We start from the raw sequence: 26,013 nt of genomic DNA on the forward strand, positions 1-26,013 counted from the left end.
AAGGTTTATTTTAAAACAAGTAATGGAATAAAGATAAGAAGTACTAATAATAATTATCATTAATAAAAGAAGAGAGTGGTAACTTAGACAAAGGGGATGCAGACAAATTTGAGAATTAATGTTTACAAACATTCTGGGCTCTCTGCACACTTCCTTCCTGCCTTGCCTACAAAAGACAAATTTATTTTGCTAAGTTGGGAAAGAAACTTCCCTGAGCCCTCAAACAGAAATAATCACAAGCAGTGTTGCCACACAATCCAAAAAAAAAAGAAGATACAAATTAGTTGTGATTATTGCAGGGTTGGTTAAAAACCAGCACTGGTCTATTAATAAATAGTCCTCCTAGTTTTATCAATTACTTCAACTTTCTTGTTTTTAAATCACTTAAACTCTTTTTAAAAAGTACTATTATTTTTTTCATGCACAAGTATATATTTTCTGTTTTAACTTTTTGTGTTGTATTGGAGTATAGCCAATTAACAATGTTGTGATAGTTTCAGGTGGACAGCAAATCAATTAAACTCCTGAAACCCTAAGTTATTCACCTCTACAGAGGGGAATTAAAATAGAACATTTGAGGAAACATAGTAGAGTAAAAAGTTAAAAAGCAAGAGTGAGAAAGAAATATTATTAAATGTGTTTTGAATGCTGTGAGGGAAAAGTCCTTTTCATAAGATAAAAAAAATATTATTTCTGCCAAAGTGACTGAAAAGACTCCAGCTCTTAAAATAGTTGTTTTGGAGGACAAATAATGTATTTAGTCATCAAACACTCATCACTAATACGTCCAGATGCATAAACTCCTAACAAACCAGAAAAGGAGGGAAGACATTGGGGGATAATATTTATGGAAGGGAGTCGACTGTGGTTCAGCACTTTGGTCTCAGAGGTAGGCTTTTCTGGGGACAACAGGTAGAAAACAGCCACTGCAAAACAGTCATTTGATGGAAGCTAAAATTTTCAAAATATTAATAGTTTTCAAACTCTACATACCTTCCTTACCACGTCTCCCAGCAATATATTAACACTTATTTAAAAAGAAATTCCTCCAATATTCAAAGTCATGCTGACAGTCAAACCTTTAACAAAATCTGAATGTTTTGTAAGTTGTCTAGTCTTTTTTAAAATAAATATACTACAAATATTTAAAATGGGATCTTTTGTCTTTACTCTGAAAACGAGCTTACTGGCTTGGGAAATTTTAGGGTACTCAAAATGACCTAGTTTCTTTGTAGGAACTTCATTTTCTCTTTTCTAGAAACAAAAAAAGAAAAGCAGTATGCAGGTTCCTTATTTATCGTTTCCCCTGACATTAAACAATGTATATTCTGATCAGTTTTTTAAAAGGAAAAGAATGAAATGCAGACTAAAATACTGATACAAAACTGAATGAGTAAAAATATTAAAAAATTAAGCGAATACATTTTCATATCAGGACATGAGATAATTGTTCGTTCAATAAATATTTATTGAATATCTACTAATGGGCACTGCTTTAGATAAGAAGGATAAGTCCCTGTGAAAGTACAGATTCTTTACTTTGCTGAGCTTAAATTCCTAATATATTTAAGTGAACTTATTTTTACCATACTAATGGTGTACCACCTTTGGCACAGTATGAACTGGATCCTGCATGAAATTAAATATCAAAACATAATTTACGACAGGCAATTCAAGATAAAGTTAAAATAAATATTTGTGACCACTGAGACAAACAATAAACAGCCTTCAACCATTTAAGTCAGAGAAAGCGTAAGTCCACCAGCTCTCCATAGAACTGGTCAGGCATGCCTCTTTTGGTTAATAAATCAAAATCCATCTTTAGTGTAATGTTTCTTGCCTAAGATTTACTATGTAACCTGCATTTTGTATACATCATAATATTATTTGATATACTATAATCCATGAATTATTTTATCCTAATTTCTGGTTATTAATCAACTTAAAACAATTCCCAATGCCTGGCTCATTCATCACACTTGAACCACTTGAGTTAAAAAGAAAACAGTATGTAAATAAGCATCCTATTTTGAGAAGTCTTTTGCTTACAGGAAATCTATGCTCAAGTTTTCTGTAATGCACTTCTTTTATTAAGTTTTCATGATAGATTTTCTTAAAGGAAGACACTACTGCATCATAGAGTAGGTGCCTGATTCGTGTCCGACTCTTTGTGACCCCATGGACTGTAGCCCACTAGGTTCCTATGTCCATGGAATTTTCCATGCAAGAATACTAGAGTGGGTTTCCACACCCTCCTCCAGGCAATCTTCCTAAATCAGGGATTGAACCTGCGGCTCTTACGTCTCTTGCATTGGGAGGCAGGTTCCTTTACCAGCTGAGGCAGCTGGGAAGTCCACAGCATCATAAGAAAAAGAATATATATTGTTTTTCAGTTCAGTTCAGTCACTCAGTCATGTCCAACTCTTTGCAATTGCATTGACTACAGCATGTCAGGCCTCCCTGTCCACCACCAATTTCTGGAGTTTACTCACACTCATGTCCATCAAGTCGGTGATGCCATCCAACCATCTCATCCTCTGTCTTCCCCTTCTCCTCCTGCCTTCTATCTTTCCCAGAATCAGGGTCTTTTCAAATGAGTCACTTCTTTGCATCAGGTGGCCAAAGTATTGGAGTTTCAGCTTCAGCATCAGTCCTTCAGTGAATATTCAGGACTGATTTCCGTTAGGATAGACTGGCTGGATCTCCTTGCAGTCCAAGGGACTCGCAAGAGTCTTCTCCAGCACCACAGTTCAAAAGCATTAATTCTCTGGCACTCAGATTTCTTTATAGTCCAACTCTCACATCCATACACAACTACTGGAAAAACCACAGCCTTAACTAGATGGACCTTTGTCAGCAAAGTAATGTCTCTGCTTTTTAACATGCTGTCTAGGTTGGTCATAATTTTACTTCCAAGGAGCAAGCACCTTTTAATTTCATGGCTGCAGTCACCATCTGCAGTGATTTTGGAGCGACAAAAAATACAGTCAGTGACGGTTTCCACTGTTTCCCCATCTATTTGCCATGAAGTGATGGGACTGGATTCCATGATCTTTGTTTTCTGAATGTTGAGCTTTAAGCCAACTTTTTCACTTTCCTCTTTCACTTTCATCAAGAGGCTCTTTAGTTCTTCTTCACTTTCTGCCATAAGGGTGGTATCATCTGCATATCTGAGGTTACTGATATTTCTCCCAGCAATCTTGATTACAGCTTGTGCTTCATCCAGCCCAGCATTTCTCATGATGTACTCTGTATAAGTTAAATAAGCTGGGTGACAATATACAGCATTGACATACTTCTTTCCTGATTTGGAACCAGTCTGTTGTTCCACGTACAGTTCTAACTGTTGCTTCCTGACCTGCATACAGATTTCTCAAGAGGCAGGTCAGGTGGTCTGGTATTCCCATCTCTTGAAGAATTTTCCACAGTTTATTGTGATCCATATAGTCAAAGGCTTTGGCATAGCCAATAAAACAAATAGATGTTTTTCCGGAACTCTTTTGCTCTTTCGATGATCCAGCAGATATTGGCAATTTGATCTCTGGTTCCTCTGCTTTTTCTAGATCCAGCTTGAACATCTGCAGGTTCACGGTTCACGTATTTTTGAAACCTCACTTGGAGAATTTTGAGCATTACTTTACTAGCGTGTGAGATGAGTGCAACTGTGTGGTAGTTTGAGCATTCTTTGGCATTGCCTTTCTTTGGGATTGGAATGAAAACTGACTTTTTCCAGTCCTGTGGCCACTGCTGAGTTTTCCAGATTTGCTGGCATATTGAAGAGGAACTCAAAAGCCTCTTGATGAAAGTGAAAGTGGAGAGTGAAAAAGTTGGCTTAAAGCTCAACATTCAGAAAACAAAGATCATGGCATCCGGTCCCACCACTTCATGGGAAATAGATGGGGAAACAGTGGAAACAGTGTCAGACTTTATTTTTCTGGACTCCAAAATCACTACAGATGGTGACTGCAGCCATGAAATTAAAAGACGCTTACTCCTTGGAAAGAAAGTTATGACCAACCTAGACAGCATATTCAAAAGAAGAGACATTACTTTGCCAACAAACGTTCGTCTAGTGAAGGCTACGGTTTTTCCTGTGGTCATGTATGGATGTGAGAGTTGGACTGGGAAGAAAGCTGAGTGCCGAAGAATTGATGCTTTTGAACTGTGGTGTTGGAGAAGACTCTTGAAAGTCCCTTGGACTGCAAGGAGATCCAACCAGTCCATTCTGAAGGAGATCAGCCCTGGGATTTCTTTGGAAGGAATGATGCTAAAGCTGAAACTACAGTACTTTGGCCACCTCATGTGAAGAGTTGACTCATTGGAAAAGACTCTGATGCTGGGAGGGATTGAGGGCAGGAGGAGAAGGGGACGACAGAGGATGAGATGGCTGGATGGCATTGCTGACTCGATGGACGTGAGTCTGAGTGAATTCCGGGAGTTGGTGATGGACAGGGAGGCCTGGCGTGCTGCGATTCATGGGGTCACAAAGAGTCGGACATGACTGAGCGACTGATCTGATCTGATCTGATCTGCATACAGCACTTTCACAGCATCATCTTTTAGGATCTGTAATAGCTCAAGTGGAATTCCATCACCTCCTCTACATTCCAGGATGTCTGGCTCTAGGTGAGTGATCACACCATCATGATTATCTGGGTTGTGAAGATCTTTTTTGTACAGTTCTGTGTATTTTTGCCACCTCTTCTTAATATCTTCTGCTTTTGTTAGGTCCATACCATTTCTGTCCTTTATTGAGCCCATATTTGCATGAAATGTTTCCTTGGTATCTCTAATTTTCTTGAAGAGGTCTTTCCCATTCTATTGTTTTCCTCTATTTCTTTGCACTGATCACTGAGGAAGGCTTTCTTATCTCTCCTTGCTATTCTTTGGAACTCTGCATTAGCAACAAAAACTAAAGAGTCTATTTAACCCCAGCCCATTTTCCAGTGTAATTTTTATGGCAGAGGAAAAGGAATAAACATTAATACCTCTGAGGAATTAGAGAGCACAGGACAGGGCAGTCCTCTAGCATATTTCTTTGTCATTTTAAATTTTTTTCTTAAAATGTGATGGAGATTTTGAATGCTACTCCTTAACATACCCAGTTGTTCTAATACAAACATGTGTATGACACCATTAGGGAAACAGCAAAAAGGAGCTGCTGTCCAGACACCAGGGTGGGTGGAGGACAGCTGACTGTACACAGCCAGCTCAGCCTCTGGCTGCTTTTTCTCTTCCTGTATCTAGCACATTCTTGAACTCCAAATTAAATAAATGAGTGGGCATAAATGGCAACAGTTTTTTTTTCACTGCTTTATGAACTGTGTCAGGATAATCACTGTGGATACTCCCAAGCGATGCTGAGGAGGTAGTATGCACAGCCTTTTCTGACTGGGTACTAGTGGGCATTTCAACCACTGCACCTTTTAAAGATATGAGCGGCTTAAGTCATTTTGGGACTGGTAAGTTCTCCCGTCTCCTGGGCAAAACTATTTTTTCAAGATGAAAGTGAAGGTGTGGTTCATTTGTCCTGTTCTCTCACCTGAGTTTCAGTATTATTGCTATGTATTCAAGGTTTGTCTGAGGAGCTTGAAAATCCCACCAAAAAGAAAAGAAAAAAAAAGTACTTACTACACAGATAAAACTTAAAATATAAAAGGCATGTTTACAGAGGCAAAAGACTGGAAATAGGCTACTATCCCTAAGGGCTACTCCAAAGTCAGCTTCTCAGGACGGCCTTCTCTGGCCTATCTATGAACATGGTAAGCCCCGCTCTGGCCCCCTTTCCTGCCTTATTTTTCCACATGGCACTTATTATCGACAGACTGCATATTTTAAATAAGTATCTTGTTTTCTCACTAGGGAAACCCCTCTCTCTCACTAGTAATGAGAATATAAATATGAAGGCTGCGGCTTTTGGCTCTTTTGTTCCTGATGTAGTCACTCATGCTAGGAAAGTGACCAGCGTCTCTTAGGTGTTCAGCAACATTTGCTGAAGTGGACGCGTTTCAATCAGCTCTGCTAGTCAGGGGCCCTAGGCTGTCCTGAGTTTCTGGTAATCCCTTATGCATTGTGACCAAGTGTGTGCCCTTATTCTGCGAAGTTTTTTGTTCCCTTCTCCCCATTTTGCCAAAGGGGGACAAAGCATCAAGGTCTGTTCCTTAAACGCTCAGCTCAAAAGATCGTCTCCTCTTTGAAGCATTAACTATTTCTCAGTTCTACACTCCCAGTTGAATTACTGTCTCATAGAAAGCACTTTACACTTAAGAAACATTTTATTTGTTCATGTAACCCCAGAATAGGCCCAAATTGACTGTATCCTGTTTCTAACAAGTTACTGAGCTATTTTTCAAAGACAGTAGAACAAAATAGCAAGTCATGCAGGCAAAGCATATGCAGAGGAGAACATTTTGTACTCAAATAATACCTGGAACCAAAATTTCTATCCTCATCTCCCAATACCAGCCATGGAACCAAAGGACCAGGACATGAACAGGACCTGAACACGGGATCCCTTTCAGAGTTGAAGGGTCCATTGTCCAGGAGGACCCAGTGCTGAAGCCCCCTTAGCACGCCTTACCACAAATGGCCATGTTTCGAAGCCCTCCAATCAAAACCTGCCTGCCAGTGCTTCTGTACATCAACCCTCCTCACCTAACTCATGAAAGTATGACCCAACCCCAAATTGGGAAGAGACAGAATTGAGCCCCGTCTCTTCTCTCCCTGCTGACTGACTCTGAAAATAGCTTTTTTCTTTTATCAAATGCCAGTACCATGGTACTGGCTTCTATGTGCATTGGGCAGAGTACTGCAATGAACACTGGGGTACATGTGTAAGAATTTGACTTTCATCTCATGCAAATGGAGGGCCAATCATCTCTCCATTTCAGACAGAGGACTATCTAAATGGATGTCTCAAAGATGAATGGGAAGGAACAGACATTGCATCTATCCATTTGCTTAACAAAAGTTTATCATACACCTACCATATTCCTGAAATCATGCTGGAGGAGGCAGTTCAAAGAAATGCCCCTGCCCTTAGGGAGACAACACTAAGAAGGCAGGCACAGGTGGAAACCCGTGACTGTGGTAAAGAATGACATGTATAACAGCGGAGTCTATTATAGATCAGTGGCTCTCAGTGCACGATGAATAAAAGTTTAGTTTGTTTGTTTTATTGAGAAGATCCACCCTTAAGTATACAAATACAGAAATAACAGCCTAACTAAAGATGAAATATAATACCTTAAAACACTTTATCATGGATCGGAAGAATCAGTATAGTCATGGATCAGAAGAATCAATATAGTGAAAATGAGTATACTACCCAAAGCAATCCATAGATTCAATGCCATCCCTATGAAGCTACCAATGGTATTTTTCACAGATCTAGAACAAATAATTTCACAATTTGTATGGAATACAAGAAAACCTCGAATAGCCAAAGCAATCTTGAGAAAGAAGAATGGAAATGGAGGAATCAACCTGCCTGACTTCAGGCTCTACTACAAAGCCACAGTCATCAAGACAGTATGGTATTTGCACAAAGACAGAAATATAGATCAATGGAACAAAATAGAAAGCCTAGAGATAAATCCACGCACCTATGGAAACCTTATCTTTGACAAAGGAGGCAAGAATACACAATGGAGAAAAGACAATCTCTTTAACAAGTGGTGCTGGGAAAACAGGTCAACCACTTGTAAAAGAATGAAACTAGAACACTTTTTAACACCATACACAAAAATAAACTCAAAATGGATTAAAGATCTAAACGTAAGATCAGAAACTATAAAACTTCTAGAGGAGAACACAGACAAAACACTCTCCGACATAAATCACAGCAGGATCCTCTATGACCCACCTCACAGAATATCGGAAATAAAAGCAAAAAATAAACAAATGGGACCTAATTAAACTTAAAAGCTTCTGCACAACAAAGGAAACTAGAAGCAAGGTGAAAAGACAGCCTTCAGAATGGGAGAAAATAATAGCAAATGAAGCAACTGACAAACAACTAATCTCAAAAATATACAAGCAACTCCTGTAGCTCAATTCCAGAAAAATAAACGACCCAATCAAAAAATGGGCCAAGGAACTAAACTGACATTTCTCCAAAGAAGACATACAGATGGCTAACAAACACATGAAAAGATGCTCAACATCACTCATTATCAGAGAAATGCAAATCAAAGCCACAATGAGGTACCATTTCATGCCAGCCAGAATGGCTGCTATCCAAAAGTCTACAAGCAATAAATGCTGGAGAGGGTGTGGAGAAAAGGGAACCCTCTTACACTGTTGATGGGAATGCAAACTAGTACAGCCACTATGGAGAACAGTGTGGAGATTCCTTAAAAAACTGGAAATAGAACTGCCATACGACCCAGCAATTCCACTGCTGGGCATACACACTGAGGAAACTAGAATTGAAAGAGACATGTGTATCCCAATGTTCATCGCAGCACTGTTTATAATAGCCAGGACAAGGAAGCAACCTAGATGTCAATCAGCAGACGAATGGATAAGAAAGCTGTGGTACATATACACAATGGAGTATTACTCAGCCATTAAAAAGAATACATTTGAATCAGTTCTAATGAGGTGGATGAAACTAGAGCCTATTATAGAGTGAAATAAGCCAGAAAGAAAAACACCAATACAGTATAATAACGCATATATATGGAATTTAGAAAGATGGTAATGATAACCCTGTATGCAAGACAGCAAAAGAGACACAGATGTATAAAGCAGTCTTTTGGACTCTGTGGGAGAGGGAGAGGGTGGGATGATTTGGGAGAATGGCATTGAAACATGTATAATATCATATGTGAAACAAATTGCCAGTCCAGGTTCGATGCATGTGAGAGAGTGCTCAGGGCTGGTGCACTGGGATGACCCAGAGGGATGGGATGGGGAGGGAGGTGGGAGGGGGGTTCAAGATGGAGAACACATGTACACCCGTGGCAGATTCATGTCAATGTATGTCAAAACCAATACAATATTGTAAAGTAATTTGCCTCCAATTAAAATAAATAAATTTCTATTAAAAATAATACTTTAAAATTATATTTGTTAATAATACAAAAAAAACTTTTTGCTCTAATTAAAAATTAACAAAGGATATTTTAGAAAGAATAACGTGATTAATAGCACTTTATTATTTGTGTGATTTAAAGGTCCAGTCTACACTGAGTTTACTTTAACACTTACTATAGCTGACAAAGAGTTCACAAAGACACATAGCTCCAAAGAGAATTGCAACATGGACTGTACTCCCTGGAGCTCAACACACACCTTTTTTTTCTTGTTTTTCAAATTAAGTATTTTTGGCTGTGCTGGGTCTTTATTGTGACACTTGGGATCTTTAGAAGCAGCATGTGGGATCTAGTTCCCTGACAAGGGATCGAACACAGACCCCCTGCATTGGGAGTGTGGAGTTTTAGACACTGGGCCACCAGAGGAGTCCCCAAAACATATATTTTTCAATCTCATCTATCAAAATATACAAAGGTTTTTGTTACAGTTAGGCTTGGGAATTGCTATCTTTCCTAACATCAGTGTTTTTGCAAACTATTTGGACAGTGTCATGTTTTATATTTTGAACGAATAGGTTCAAAAACCATTGAAACTCTTCACTTGTAGGAAACTGTATTTTAAACTGTGTTAGTGTGCAGACATGAGACATTTTAGGAGTCTATTACATTCTATTTCTACTTCTGGCACCAAATGTGTGGGTTTTCCATACTCGACAATTCTCTTGAGATGTAAAGTCATCTTATTAGACTCTCTTATCACTCTGGAGATTCCAAAGGTCTTAGAACTGGAGACGAAGACCAAATATTTTAGGAAAAGATTTCCCTCACACAAGAAACTAAAAGTGTTTTAGAAGGTCTTGTGCCCAGAAAGGGAATGAAGACCAAACATATAATTATTATATCGTAATATCACAGAGTGGCATACATTATTTTCAGCCACAAAAAAACTAATTGAAACAGTTATAAACCTCAAATTCAAAAACATTCTCTCCAGAGAAGCTTTTTTTTTTTAGGACTTATTTTCTACTTTACTGCTAAAGCATGACCTCCAGCTTGAAGGATCAAATTAACTGTTTTTCTAATTTTTAAATTATCTGTTATGTAGCAACTCTCTGACAGCCATTAACACACAAACAGATCAACCAGTTGTGAACTCTCGACTTTGTAAAAGACAAATCTTTTAAATATTTTGCAGTGAGATTAGAAGTGGTGAGACTGTGTAGTATAAAAGATTTTCATGGTCAGTTCCTATCTCATTAAAAAATATTCCAATAGTTTTGGCTTTGATTTAAAGGTCTCATTTTTATATCAAACTAGTGACATCCTGTAGCGCTTTGTGCAAGTTTTCGTTCAATCTTTGTGGCAGTATTGCGTTTTTAATCATTTGGAGTGAATACGTCTCATGTGTGGTGTCCTCTGTAACCTTATTGAAGAGTATGTATTGTTTCTATCCAATCAAATCAGATGCTCCATCAATGGTTATACTTACATAAATTTCTGCCAATTTCATGTTATTTATGTTTACATTATTCATGTTATTTTCAACCCACGTTGTTGCTGGGTTTTTTTCCCCCACAAATCTTTTAAACCACTGTCCATTACATGAGGGCTGGCTTAGTTAACACTAACATAAACCATAAATCTACTAAACTGGGCACAGTAAACTGTTATATTGTCATGCTATACAATCAAATGAATACCTGAGAGCACCACTGTCACCTTCTTATGATAGGAACCCCCCAGTTCTCTCTGGATATGTCCCATTTCCCATACGTGACAAACCGAACAAATGAGGACGCCAGTGTCAATCAGTATACTAAACGTTGGTAATACTTATTTCATATTTTTAAGAGCAAAGGGAATATAAATTCTAACGTTGTCCCACGTTCCAGTGGATGGTCTTGAACCACTGGTGCATCCTCCCCACTTTAAAAAGGGTTTTGTACTATAAAGAAAGCTGAGCGCCAAAGAATCGATGCTTTTGAAAAGTGGTGTTGGAGAAGAGTCTTGAGAGTCAATTGGACTGCAAGGAGATCCAACCAGTCCATCCTAAAGGAAATCAGTCCTGAATACTCATCGGAAGGACTGATGGACTGCAAGGAGATCCAACCAGTCCATCCTAAAGGAAATCAGTCCTGAATACTCATCGGAAGGACTGATGCTGAAGCTGAATCTCCAATACTTTGTCCACCAGATGTGAAGAGCTGACTCATTGGAAAAGACCCTGCTGCTGGGAAAGACTGAAGGCAGGAGAAGAAGGGGATGACAGAGGATGAGATGGCTGGATGGCATCATTGACTCGATGGACATGAGTTTGGGCAAGCTTGATGTTGGTGATGGACAGGGAGGCCTGGCGTGCTGCAGTCTGTGGGGTTGCAAAGAATCAGACACGACTGAGTGACTGAACTGAACTGACTAAAGAGTGAACACTAATGTAAACTGTGGATTTAGTTGTTAACAATGCTTCAGTATTGGTAATCAACAAATGTACCCCACTAATGAAAGATGTAAATAATAGGGTAAAAAAATAAATAAATAAAAAGGGCTTTGTACTAATGTCACAAAGAATGGAAACAACATCTGCTTGTGAAGAAAAAGGAGAAGAAAGGGTCTAAGAAATTTTCCTAGAAGAAGAGACTTTGATTAAGAAAAGGTAAGACTTGATAGAGAAAGGCATTCCAAGCTATAAGAGCTGCAAGTGCCAAGTTACAGAGTCATGAATATGCATGTGATACTTGGGAACCACAAGCTGTTCATATGGCTTAAGCCTAAGTACATGGGAAAGAAAGACTGGAAGTAAGATTAGTAAAACAGACGGGGCTCAAACGAAGGACTATGGACTTGATGTTACTGGCAGTGGGAGTCACTGAAGGGTTCTGAGCAGGAAGAATAAATGATCAACTTTACTGGTTGAAATAGTACGAGGCTTGGGAAAGACAGATTGGAGGCTGAGCTTCGAAGCAGGAGCCTACTGCAAAAGTCCAGGCAAGAGAAGATAGGGAAGGATTTACGGCCCCAGAGGATCGAACTGAAAGGACAGGTCACAATTCTAGAAGAAGCTATCGCAATAGTCCAGGTATGGCAGTGACTGTGAGGAAGGAAAATATTTGGGAGACCTGGGAAAATGTAGACGTGATTTTGTAATAACTGTCTGTCAAGATAAAGGACAGGGAAAGGTAAAAGGTACACAGATTACAGATCAAGTGACTGGATACAGGACTCCATAAGCTGAGAGAGGAAACATCCATTCTTTGCTGTATCAGTCATACAGTCAACACTGCTTTATTGACACCCACTATGACTAGGATATAGAAAAGGGGCTGGAGGATATTTGTAAAGGAAAACTTGGTATGAGGAGATGGACAATTTGGATTAGAATGCTCCAGAGATACCAATGTGGATATTTTAGGAAGAAAAATGCAAATCCAAAGCTAAGAAGAGAGGAAGCGGCAGAAGATTTATGGATAGAAGACAATACAGATTTACAGAGAAGAGATTTCATTTTAACTGAGTCCCTACCTCATACCAAGCACTGCCCTAGACACATGGGACATTTGTCACTTAATCCCTCCAACAATCCTATGATGAAATTTGGGCTCACAGAGGTAACCCAAACTCATGTTTTCTTTTAAAAATTTGAGGCTTCTGTTTTATTTTAGCCCCATTTTATAATAAATAGCTTATACTTTTTGACTCCATGCATTGCTAAAAACTGTATCTTAAAACAGATGAGCACTGCTGAGTATGTAGCACCACTGTCATCTCATCAGTTGCCAACAGAAACCAGTAAATACCTATTAGTAAAAGTGTTCAAGTGATGCAGCAGAATTTAAGTCCTTGGTGGAAAATGGTATTCAATTATATACAGCTTATACCATTACCACTGAGAGTTGGTAAAAAGAAAATCACGTTCAGGATGTGATGTGTGTAACAGCAAAGACACTTTGTTAGTAGATTGCAGAGTTCCTAGTGCTATCCTCGCTTTATTCAGTTTCACTAAGCTACAGGCTCAGCCCTGCTCAGTTCCTGATTTCCTATTCTAAACAGGAAAGGAGATGCGCAACTTATTGATCTTGCTCAGAGAGGTTATAAATCTCCTAAGTCTCATCTATTTCTGCCTCTGTCCCCTCAATTACCTGACTATCACACCAACCTTCCCACTGGTGCTACTTCCCCCTGGGTCAGATTCAAGCTAGGTCTGGTATCTTCTGCTATTGGCTGGAGTCCTATTCCACACTATCATTAGTCCAAGTTCTCAGAAGCCCCGAGTTACTATAATTAGTAATCACTTATGGATCCATCATAGAGTAGGTCAGTTCAACCACTGAATCTCCAAGAGACAAAGCTGCTAAACTGTTATAATGTCTTGCTATAAATTTCAACACAAAAGATAGTTATTGCTTCCAAACTTATCCATTTACTAATTATCACATTACCCTATAGACATTTGTATATCATCTGGAGCAAGGAGATCAAACCAGTCAATCATAAAGGAAATCAGCCCTGAATATGCTTTGGAAGGACTGATGTTGAAGCTGAAGCTCCAATACTTTGGCCACTGATGCAAACAGCTGACTCACTGGAAAAGACCCTGATGCTGGGAAAGATTGAGGGCAAGTGGAGAAGGGGGTGACAGAGGATGAGATGGTTGGATGGCATCATTGTCTCGATGGACACAAATCTGAGCAAACTGTGGGAGACAGTGAAGGAAAGGCTGCTGCAGTTCATGGGGTTGCAGAGTTGGACACGACTTAGCAACTGAACAACAAACACAAGTATCGGTATTTTTCAGTTTATTGAATTATTTGTTTATTGCATATCTTCTCTTTACCACTAGAAGGAAAGCTTCATGAAAACAATGACTTTGACTTGTTCATTACTATATTTCTCAAGCCATAGAATATGACCTCAACATGACCTCAATAAAGGTCTCTGGTAGTAGATGCTGGTAGTGTCCTACCCAGATCTCCTTTGCCACCAAAGGCACTCATCCCACAGCTACCGCAGCATTGACTTCTAAAAGCTCACAGCTGCACCCTTGTCCAAAGAACTGTTTGCCACCAATGGGGAGTTCTTTGTCCAGAACTGCCTGGGTAGCTAGAGGTTCTCCTTCATGCTTCTCCTAAAGGGCTGCCTTTAACTAATGCCTCACAGATATGGGGGCAAAAAAGGCTGGCCCTCTGCTTCCAGGTGGGATAACCAAGTAGTTGCATTCATGCTCCAGAGCTCCCTATAAAGAGGCTGAGATGAGACTTTATCTAAACCCACCTCTTGTCCCCAGCCTTTTTATCCTGACTCCTTTACTTCCCCAAAAGTTTCACTTAAAAGCTCTGCCTCTAAAATTACTTACACAAACACTTTCATCACTGGCTCTTCTTCTAGAGTACCTGAAATCGGTATTTGTTGACTATCTGGATGCATAAATCAATAAAGTCAAAGGAAATAAAGAAATAATTCTTAGATTTTCCAGCAGTGCTCTTATCTCTTCTTGCACAAAACATTACAGATACATCTCCCTGGAGAGAAATAGTTAACGGAGTTGTGAGCTGAGCGATCCCATTAGGACACAAATCTATTGCTTATTTAAGCACCTCACCCCCTCTCCTTCTGCTCACCTTGTCACTGCTGGCATCATCTGAAGAGTCTGGCTACAACAGTATCTGGCTCACTTACAAGGGCCGGCACTTTATAAAGCTCAACAAAAACAACATTTTAGATCTTAACGAATTAAGAGATGGTTGGCAAGTATATGGCACCGCCCAAGATACTTCTTTACTCTGTTGGCTTACCTAAGGATGCTGCTGGGAGAAACCTGCAGGCAAGGCTGACTGGAGAGGTCCAGACAGAGGGAACGGGTGAAAGCGGCTGGGACATGATGTTAAGCATGTTAAGATAATCTGATATTGAAACAATTGTAATATTGTTTATTTTTATTACAAGTAAGGACTACAAGTTTTAAAAAATCACTCCCCCTAGCAGAGCATCACTGATTTTTACAACGGAGGGACTCAGACAGTAAAGAATATGACTACAATACAAAAGATCTGGGTTCGATCCATGGATAGGGAAGATCCCCTGAAGAAGGGAATGTCTACTCACTCCAGTACTCTGGCCTGGAAAATTCCATCGACAGAGGAGCCTGGTGGGCTACAGTCCATGGGGTCACAAAGAGTCAGACACGACTGAGCGACTAATACCTCAGCTTAATATGAATTTGCTTTATAAGTTAAAAACGCACACACACACATACAAAGGACTGGAAGGTTATAAACTAAACTGACAACAGTGATTGACTTGAAGGAGGGGAGATGAGATTAGCATGGTTGTTAAAGGTGGCTTTAGCTATTATTAGTGTTTTCTTTCTGCAAAAAGAAGAGTAGAGTCAAATTGGAGAAATATTCATAGTTGTTAAATATGAGCAACAAGTTTGGCTATGTTACGTGCTATATATTTGTATTTACATTTTTTGATTTTTGAAGTTTTTCTCAGACTAAAAAAAAGTACACAACACTTGAAAAGAATGTAGCTATTCTCTAGTGGCAAGGGATTTAACAAAACTAAGAAAAAATACACACTGCATCAGTGGTTCTCAAACTTATTCAGCTTGTGATTTAGGAAATAAAACTCCTGCTTGTTCCCAGTCTTTTCTTCTAAGACAGTCTAGAGCAGGCTGCTTGCTAGGATCTACAGCTGAGGGCTGGTCTGCAGCTCTGATTCACCCATTTCTATAACCTATTGTAACAACTGTTTGGTGGATGCACCCAGAGAACTGAAGCAGTCTGCCTGGGAGGAGCATCATGTGAAAGATCACAGGCACTGATCTAGTTTGTTTTTATGAGTTACCTGGGTGACAGGAGAGAAAACAGCTGTTAAGTTTACTGATGATACCTCTCAGGGATCATCAATCCTAAAGCAAACAAACCCTGATCCTGGGAAAGATTAAGGGCAAGAGGAGAAGGGAGTGACAGGCTGAGATGCTTGGATGGCATCACAGACTCAATGGACATGAATCACCATTAAAGACTGAGCAACAACCCCTCAGGGAAGATGTGTTAAGAGACAAAGTAAGTTTAATAGTCTGGAGAACAGTGAAGAAAACAGAAAATTAAATTGATAAGGATATTACTATTGGGGAAAAAAGTGGGCAAATATGGAATAACTGGAAAGACTTTGGGATCAGGCTGGGCAAGGATTAGGAACGTGAAGTTAGAATCTTAAAAAATCAAGCTATTATATGTATAATGAAGTAAAAACATGTAAGGACTGCTTGGCCAGCAGTCTAAACACATGGCTAGTACTTTGGTGAGGTACCTACTGATGTGCTACCACCACTAAAGTAATGTTTGATCAGCGAGACAAAGTCAAGAAGCAGCACAGTACAGTGGCCAGAGCATAAGGCTGAAGCCAGATTATATGAAGCCAGCTGTGTGACCTCAGACAAGTGTTTCACCTCTGTGCTTCTGTACGAATCTGCAACAAAGAGGCGGTAATGGTGCTGATCTCAGCCAGTTGTGAGCAAAAACGAGTTACAATTCGAAAACCGTGTAGAACAGAGTAGCTAATATGTATGTGTTTTTTTTTTTATGAAAAAGCAAACATAATATAGGAATTTAGATGGATTTGGAGTTAAAAATTATTACAGATCTAAAGATCTGCATGGAAAAATTAGAGGTACTGGCATACTTCATTCTGTAAAAAAGTGGGGGGCAGTAGAAGACATTCTTAGTGGGAAAACTATTAACTGCTGATAAAAATGGGCCTAAAATAGCCTTTTCCAGTTAGTAATGGGGAAGATGAGACAGAAGGACTATCCTAGAACCTTTGACATCAGACATGCTTCCAGTTCTCCAGTCTTCTTATTAGTGCTAAGAAGGTCTTGATGGCTCAATCATAATTTTTTCCATAAGACTTCAAAAAAGCTTTTTGTTTTTCTATTTCCTCCTGATATATCTACTTTCCCTCTGGGACTTTGTGAATTTTAAAATTTATACTGTCACATTCAGTTTTCTTCAGACTGAGGAAAGCGTGATACGCTGAATTATGCTCTGCTTTTTAAAGCACGTCATCATTCACTCCAGGATATTCGTTGCGGAGAAGGTTGATGTTACAGTTTTACAATTCACTTTATCTCATTTGATTTCATGAAGAAAAAGTATACAAAAATATGAAAGGGGAAAAACAAGAGTTTTAACAACAACCATCTCCAATGTGATGCAGTAGTCCTCTCTTGCCCATTTTTATTTTATCCCCTCAGCCTCCATACAGTTATCAATCAAAAATTAGCCAGTTAAACCTGTTTCAGTAGGTCATTGCCAGTATGTTTGTTTGACCTCAACAATTTGATCTGCATGACTGCAATCACCCCCTCGTGTTCTCTGTGATTAAATCTCATCTATTTCTGATCTACTCACACACTGTGGTCCTAATGACCTTTCTTGCTTTAACTCCATCACATTGCATTCAGGATAAAATCCGACCTCAGCAAGGCCCATGAAGTCCCCACAAAGTCCCATGTCTTCCTCTTGGCATCAGCTCTCTACACACATACGTGCCACGCTACCTAAGCTGCCTCTCACTTCCTATTTTTAGACAGCTTGTTTTCAATATGTGCCATATATATATGGCATATGCCACCAACCATAATGACTTGTTCAGTGTTCTGCACTTAGAAGACTACTACTTATCCCTGAAGACTCAGTTTGAATGTCACCTTCTCCAGACCCCTTCCACCAAATCACACACATATACTCAGAGGATTGGGTACCTCTCTTCTAGGGTCCCACAGAACCTATGTATGTTTCTTTCTTGGCTTGTATACAACACTGTATCTTAAATGCTGCTGTACTGTTGCCCACTGACGGGCAAGCAAGGACATCTAGTCAATATCAATAGCATCATCTATACAGTCAGCCCTCCACACCCATAGGTTCTACATCTGAGGACTCAACTGACTGTGGATTGAAAACATTTGGGAAAAGAAACTCAAAATTCCAGAAAGCAAAAACTTGAATTTGCTGTGATCTACCCACTGTATATATATAGCATTTATATTGCATTTTTAACTATTTATAGAGCATTTACACTGCATTAGGTATTATAAGTAATTGGAGCCTGGTGGGCTGCCATCTATGGGGTTGCACAGAGTCGGACACGACTGAAGCAACTTAGCAGCAGCAGCAGCAGCAGAGATGGTTTCAAGTATATGGGAGGATATGTGTAGGCTATTTGCAAATACTATGCCACATATAAGGTACCTGAGCATCCCTGGATTTGGGTGTCCAAGGGAGTCCTGGAACCGATCCCCTACAGATACTAAGAACGTCTGTACATCATCAGTGCCCTAACAGCCCCTGGGAAACAACAGGAATCTAATAAATAAAAATCAGGTGAAATGAATTAATAAATAATAAATAAACCAGACTCCTGCCTTTAAAAAATTCCCTATTTAGCTAGGGAGACATGACTGGCAGAAAGGAGGAGATGGAAATAAGATACAGAAATTAACTACAATGCCATCTGGAGTGAGAGAAAGTGGGGTACATGGCAAGAAACTATTATTTATGAGTTAGCCTAAGTATTTAGGTGCCTAAAGTGTACAGATATTATGGTTTGTCCTTTTCATACTGCCTTAATTTTCACAACCATCTTGAAGGGTATTATTTTAATTTAGTAGGCAAGCAAATAAGGACTCAAGGAGTTCAAGACCACAAAAAGTTAATGGTAACGACATAATTTGTATTTAAAACCCATGTTCTTTCTACCTCAATGGTACAAATTCAGTCCTATGGAGTTTCAGAGGAGGGAAAAGTTACACCCAGAATGACAGATCAGAAAAGTTCCATGTAGAACTATCAGTGGACCAAATCTTGAAGGATTCTAGGAGAAATAGAGTGCGTTTTAGAGGGAAGAATAAAGACCGGCACAGATACAAGTTCAAAACTGGTCAGTAGGACGGAGAATAGTCAAGTCTGGAATAAGCTGAGCATACACTGGGAAAATCTCACAGAAGAGAAAACTGGGACTTCCCTGGTGGACCTGAGCACGCTATATTTACAATGGACACCAATATTAGAAAAATAAACAAGTACTTAGGTCATGCTAATGATTGGACCTGTGCCATCATCTCCATATATGAAGGGTAGCAGATTAAAAAAAAAAATCTGGTAACATATTTCAAAATTAAGGTAATTCTGATTTTAATTTTAATACAAAAGTGTACTTTTATCCAAGGAGGAAATATAGCTACAGAAATTGCCATATGAAGTTAATTTAATGTCAAATTATCATAACATTGTGAAAAAAGAAGTAAATAAATGCACTTCACAAATGTGAGTCATGTAGTCTCCTCTGAAATATGTACCATAAAAGTCATTACACGCATTAATCTTTAAAGTTATCTAAATCATACTCTTAGGGCAATCTTGATTTTAACAAAAAATATGAATTGCCTAGCTTGCTCATTTTATGAGATCTGATCTTAAAACATAAGATGGCCATCCTCAAAAGTATACTGGTAATAAGTTTTATTCATGCAAGTTTGGTGATGGTTTTACTTATCAAGATCATGTTTTTAATGACTCATAACTAATTTTGTTGGAATGACATCCATAAACTAAATTGAGTGTGACTGATTATTTAGATGGTAATATCACAAATCCATTAAAAGGAACCTAAAATAAACAGAGTTAATGACCTTAAGTAAGTTACTCATAGATCAGAGAAGTTCCGAACATTTTTTTCAACTGCTATTTTTAGGTTTTTTAAAACATATGTTTCTCTAACGACAATTTCATCAGATTAAGTTGTATGGTAAATATAGCCATTAAGTTGTACATAATAAAGAAAAAACTTTTCACAGTGAAAAGTCTTTCAAAACATATATTTTAAACAGAAATGGAGATTTTTTACTTCCAACTTTACATAATAAATTGAATATCAAATACTGACAAACAGAGGTATCCCAGTGCCTATTGAAGTGGATATTATATTTGTAATACTATCATCAATCAATGATATAGCAATGAGGGCTATAGCAAAAATAATAAAAATCTATCTGAAATTTTTACTACATTTTGAATTTAGACTTTTTCTTCATAGACAATGTATCCATATATTTATGTAGCCAAAATCAGAAATACCATGGGATATAATCAACATGCAATTCTTCACTATTATTTGTTATTTCTCAATGAAAGTATCAGAGACATTCTAGGCAGAAAGTAAAGCATGGTACAGTCAGCCCTCTGTATTCACAGTTTCTGCATCAATCAACCTCGAACTGAAAATATCTGGGACAACAAAAAATTCCAGAAGTTCCAAAAAGCAAAACGTGAATTTGTCATGTGGCAACTATTCACACTGCATTTATACTGTATTTACAATTTACATAGCATTTACATTGTATTGGCTTCCCTGGTGGCTCAGATGGTAAAGAGTCTGCCTGCAGAGCGGGAGACAGGGGTTCAATCCCTGGGTTGGGAACATCCCCTGGAGAAGGAAATAGCAACCCACTCCAGTATTCTTGCCTGGAAAATCCCATGGATGGAGGAGCCTGGTGGGCTACAGTTCATGGGGTCACAAAGAGTTGGACACAACTGAGCGATTTCACTCACTTACACTGTATTAGGTATTACAAGTAATCTAAAGATGATTTAAAGTATATGCAGGATGTGCACAAGTTATACGCAAATACTGCACCATTTTATACAAGAGACTTGAGTGAGCATCTGTGGGTTTTAGCACACATGGGGTCCTAAAATCAATCTACTAAAAATAATGGGGGACGACCTTATCTCTAATCTTCTAAACTTTCTACAGCATCGTGAATACTGTCTTCTTCTTTCCTATTTAAAGATACTAGAATACAGATCTGAAAGATGACCCTGCCCTCTTCTATTCAACAGAGATGAGAAAACTGAGACTCAAAAAGAGACTCCAATATAGACAGTTTCAAACACATATATAAAGGTTAAACACCAATTATTTAATCACTCATATAAAAAAGTTTAAAAATAAGCAGCAAATTAAATCCAAAGGAGACAAAAGGAAGGTATAATAAAATCAGATGTTATTGAAATAGAAAAGAAACACACAAAAGAGAGTCCCGACAGTGCCAAACCCTGGCTGCTTAAACAGAAACCCTGATAACTCCCTGGCAAAAGTGACCGTGAAAAACAGACAGAAGGTAAATAACCAACACCAGGAGTAAAAATGATATCATTACTGGGCCGAAGGACATCAAAATATCATAAAGCAACATTATAAACAAGTTTATGCCAATAACTAGATGACAAGGAATAATTCCTAGAAAAATAAGATCTATTAAAACGTCTTACAACTATTTAAGACAATGAATTATAAGCAAAAGGCCTATTTACAATGAATGTGATGGTGACACAGACTCAGGAATAATTACTAAGTATCTTATGTTTCTTTGCATCCTTTTTTGCTTATTGTATTAAGTAAACTTCATAATCCACCATCAGAATTAATTGAGCTAGCTCAGCCTAACATATCTTTCTTTAAAAATATTTTAATGTCCAATATACAGAAATTTAAAAACTGCCCCACCATTCAAAAGGAATCTCACATAAGTGACTTCTGTATTTCTGGGCATATTTTTAAGGGCACCACTAAACAGCCTGGACTAAACACAATACAACCAAAATGAAACAGATAAAACAGCACAAATTCTCCTAAGAATGAATAACTGCAATGCTCACTGTATCATCCTTAAAATGTAAAATACCAGTCTTGCTTTGTGTCCTGTGGCTCAAAAAGTAGAACTATGATATGTTACAAATGAAAGTTATTTAGGCAAAAACTAGCAAACTAGTTCAACATTTTGATTCTTTCATTATTTTCCCCAAACTTGGTCCATGTAGGAAGAAAAAACTGGTGAAAAGGCTTAAAGGTGGGGGAAACAAGGAGCTAATTTTTTAGATTCAGTGCAACATAAAAGATTGAAATAATTACAAATAAGAACAGTATTACAGCTCCTTAAAATAGGACTATGTTTCTTATTTCTTTCTATATCTGGAAAACACCTCGTCTTGTCATCTTGACATAGTAAATTAAAAAAAAAGAATATAAGGCATAATTCATACAAAGAAGAACTATGAAAACATACAAAAGTAGGTAAAAAGTTTTCCGAAGCTACGTTAAGTGAGGTATAAAAGCTTAGGAATTGAGGACCTACCTAGTCATCCCAGTTAAAATTATTAAATTAAAATTTGCTCAAATTTTGTTAAATTTATTCCTAAATGTTTTGTGCCTTATAGTAAGTATTTAAATACTTTAATTTCCCCATTGTCCATTGCTTTTATATAAAAATACAACTGATTCTGAAGATTGATCTTGTATCCTGTGACCTTGCTTAAGTTACTTACTAGTTGTGATAGTTTTTTTGATTTCTTATAATTTTCTATGTACATAATCATGCTGTCTCTAAATAAAGACAATTTAAATTCTTCTACTTAATCATATGTGCCCTTTATTATTTTTTCTTGCCTTACTGCACTGGCGAAGACCTCTAGCACAATGATGAACAATGAATATTCTTGCCTTTTCCCCAATCTTGGGTGGAAAGTATTTAGTTGTTTTTTTTTTTTTAACCGGTAAATACAAGTTAGTTATAGGTTTTTCATTGATGCCTCTTAACAGGTTGAGGAAGTTTCCAGCTATTTGTAATTTGCTGTAACATTTTATCATGAATGAACATTGCATTTTACCAAATTTTTTTTGTTTGTTGGCTTTTTTCCAGGGGGGCAGGGGCAATGACTGAAATGATTATATGGCTTTTCCTTTATGCTGTAAATAGAGTGGTTTACATTATTTGATTTCAAATGTTAAACCAACCTTACATTCCTGGGATTAAAACCCATTTGGTTATGATGCATTATCCTTTTTACATATTGTTGAGTTTGATTTGTTAATATTTGTTAAGAATTTTTCTATCTACACTCACAGAGAATACTGAACTGTAATTCTCTTATATTATACAGGTTTGCTGGTAAAAAAATACTCTGTTTTTATTCATCTAAAATGTCTATATTTCTAACAAATGTTTTGCCAGATATACTAATGTCTATTAACTTTTTATTCTTCTTTTGGCTGTTGAAAAACAACCATTTCACTGAATTGTGGTTACTCATGACAAGTCAGTGGTCATTTTTATGATTTCCCCCCATATGTAATATGCCTTATTTATTTATTTTTGCTGCCAGTTTTAAAGATTTCCTCTTTCAATTTTAAACAATTTGATTACAACATACTTTGCTATGGTTTCTTGCTTATCTTGCTTGAGGTTCATTGAGCTTCCTGGATTGGTGACTTAAAGCTTTTCACAAAATTTGGGAATTTTTCCATCAGTACATCTTCAAACAATATTCTGCCCTGGTACTTTGTCCCCCGTCTTTTCTTTTTTTGAGATTTTAATTGCCCATATGTGTGTGGTGTTGGAGAAGACTCTTGAGAGTCCCTTGGATTGCAAGGAGATCCAACCAGTCCATCCTAAAGGAGATCAGTCCTGGGTGTTCACTGGAAGGACTGATGCTGAAGCTGAAACTCCAATACTTTGGCCACCTCATGCGAAGAGCTGACTCACTGGAAAAGACCCTGATGCTGGAAGGGATTCGGGGCAGGAGGAGAAGGGGACGACAGAGGATGAGATGGCTGGATGGCATCACCAACTCGATGGACATGAGTTTGAGTGAACTCCGGGAGTTGGTGAACTCCGGGAGTTGGTGATGGACAGGGAGGCCTGGCATGCTGCGATTCATGGGTCGCAAAATGTTGGACAGGACTGAGCGACTGAACTGAACTGAGACTGCATTTTTAAGGTTGCTATTTCTATACTGAGAATTCCTAAGTATTCCCTCATTATGTTGATTCCCTCTTTACATGCTTGAACATATTTAAAGCAACTGTTTTACAGTCCTTGTCTGCTAACTCAATCATCTGTCATTTTGGGGTCTATTTCTATTAACCAATTTTCCTGCTTATTTGTATGTCTAATAATAGTCTATCAAATGCTTGATACTGTAAATGCTCTGTTGATAAATGTTTGGATTCTGTAGTCTTCTTTCATTCAATGGTAAGTTTGTTCAGCTAAGCAGCTAATTTACTTCTGAATCAGCTTAATTGTTTCCAACACATTTTCCCCCCAACATCTAACCCTTTCATTTTTAAAATCATTTTGTATGAGGAAAACTTACAAAATAGTGTTAAATAACAAACATCCTTGTTTTTTTTTTTTTTCAAGAGTTATTTTTAAACTTATTAAGGGAGGCATAGAATAGCTTTTACTCTAGGGACAGATTTATCCTACTTCTAAAGCATGGATTTCATAGGATATATCTTTGAATCCCAGGAGTAAGTTTAAGGAAGGCTCTTAGCCATGTGGGAGCTCTGGTAATTGCTCAGCTCACCGGTCTCTAGTGGCTGTTCCTTCACCAGTGCCTGTGAGTCACGTGGCCCTACTGGTAAAGAATCTGCCTGCCAGTGAAGGAGACATAAGAGACTCAGGTTTGACCCTGATTCAGGAAGATCCCCTGGAGGAGGGCATGGCCATCCACTCCATTATTGTTGCCTGCACAGTCCTACGGACAGAGGAGCCTGTTGGGCTACAGTCCATGGAGTCACAAAGACTCAGACCCAACTGAAGTGACTTGGCAGGCACACACGCACTGAGGTAGGACCAATCTGGTACCAGTAACTTCATCACAACCAGAGGGGTAAATGCCAAGAGGGAGTTTTTGACAATCACTCAGCTTTACTCTGGAACTCTTCTCTTTCGTCTTTGGTCCACTAACTTTACCTTCTTTCCTCCTACACTTTTCTCTCAAAAACACATCATTATCTAGTAAAAGGACTCAAAACAAAAATCAATTCTTGTAACTCAATCCAGGATTATTTCCACTACACAATATTTTTGTTAATCTCCTGGGATTAAAACAATAACAATTCAATCTAGTTTTAATTTGTTTATTACTTGGCATACTCCTGAATTTTTTTCTCTCTCCTTTGGTGGATCTGCGGCGTATTTTTTATTTTAGAAAGATTAAGAACAAGTTCATTGATAAAGCTAAAAACAATCCATGTTGAGAAAATCTATCTGATTAAAAGCTATCCCTGGACCAGCAAACCACACAAAACTAAATAATCCATAAAGTGTTTTCCAAGAGGCAAGAGTAATAATTGACTTCTTCATATTTTTGAGTTCCTTATCTCACACCTGAGATTCACACAGTTTACTGTTTCTCCTTGTGAGCTATGTTACTTTCCTGTTAGAGAGTGAGCTTAGTCTCTACATTCTTTTCTTCTAATTTAAGAGTCTTTATGTTAATGAAAACTACTCCCTGAATGCAATGTTCATCACTTTGTCCACAAAATATCTATTAATTCATGTTTATAAAGCATTAGTCACTTTAAAAATAAATTTTGCATGGTTTTATTACCTTTTAAAGAGACGAGAGATAAGGGCAGAAGGAAAAGAAATAAACTGGTATATTAAAAATGGGCCTTAAGAAAGTATTTTTAAATTGTACTAGGAGCAAAATAAATGATTAGAGCAGATCTTAAGAGGCTGTGGGTTTCACCCTCTTACCTGTGCAGCTGGATATACTCTCGGGGTCTGTTGAGCAGGTGAAGGAATCTATCAACAATCTTGTTTTTTCCTACACCCTGTAATTACACAGAAAGCATTAGACAAAAAAGAAACTTGTCTGGAGGTAAAACAAACCAGAATCATCTCCTACTGATAATCTGTCCTAGTTTATTGCTCAGTTCAGTTCAGTTCAGTTCAGTCACTCAGTCATGTCCGACTCTTTGCGACCCCATAAATTGCAGCACACCAGGCCTCCCTGTCCATCACCATCTCCTGGAGTTCACTCAAACTCACATCCATCGAGTCGGTGATGCCATCCAGCCATCTCATCCTCTGTCGTCCCCTTCTCCTCCTGCCCCTAATCCCTCC

The 26,013-nt window shown here is 38.2% G+C and overlaps 1 protein-coding gene across 10 annotated transcripts in view; it reads right to left on the minus strand.

The window, feature by feature from the left end:
- VWA8 (von Willebrand factor A domain containing 8) overlaps nt 1-26,013 on the minus strand; it is a 416,362-nt gene that overhangs the window by 228,458 nt on the left and 161,891 nt on the right. For all 10 annotated transcript variants that reach the window (XR_009496658.1, XM_059892187.1, XM_025000014.2 and 7 more), the window contains exon 21: nt 25,645-25,721. Coding sequence is in view for 9 of the 10 variants with exons in the window: in XM_059892187.1 (XP_059748170.1) it covers nt 25,645-25,721 (77 nt within the window). In the remaining variant the exon portion in view is untranslated. The remainder of the gene's footprint in view (nt 1-25,644; nt 25,722-26,013) is intronic.

The sequence above is a fragment of the Bos taurus genome, chromosome 12 (assembly GCF_002263795.3).
Source record: "Bos taurus isolate L1 Dominette 01449 registration number 42190680 breed Hereford chromosome 12, ARS-UCD2.0, whole genome shotgun sequence".
Classification (NCBI taxonomy): domain Eukaryota; kingdom Metazoa; phylum Chordata; class Mammalia; order Artiodactyla; family Bovidae; genus Bos; species Bos taurus.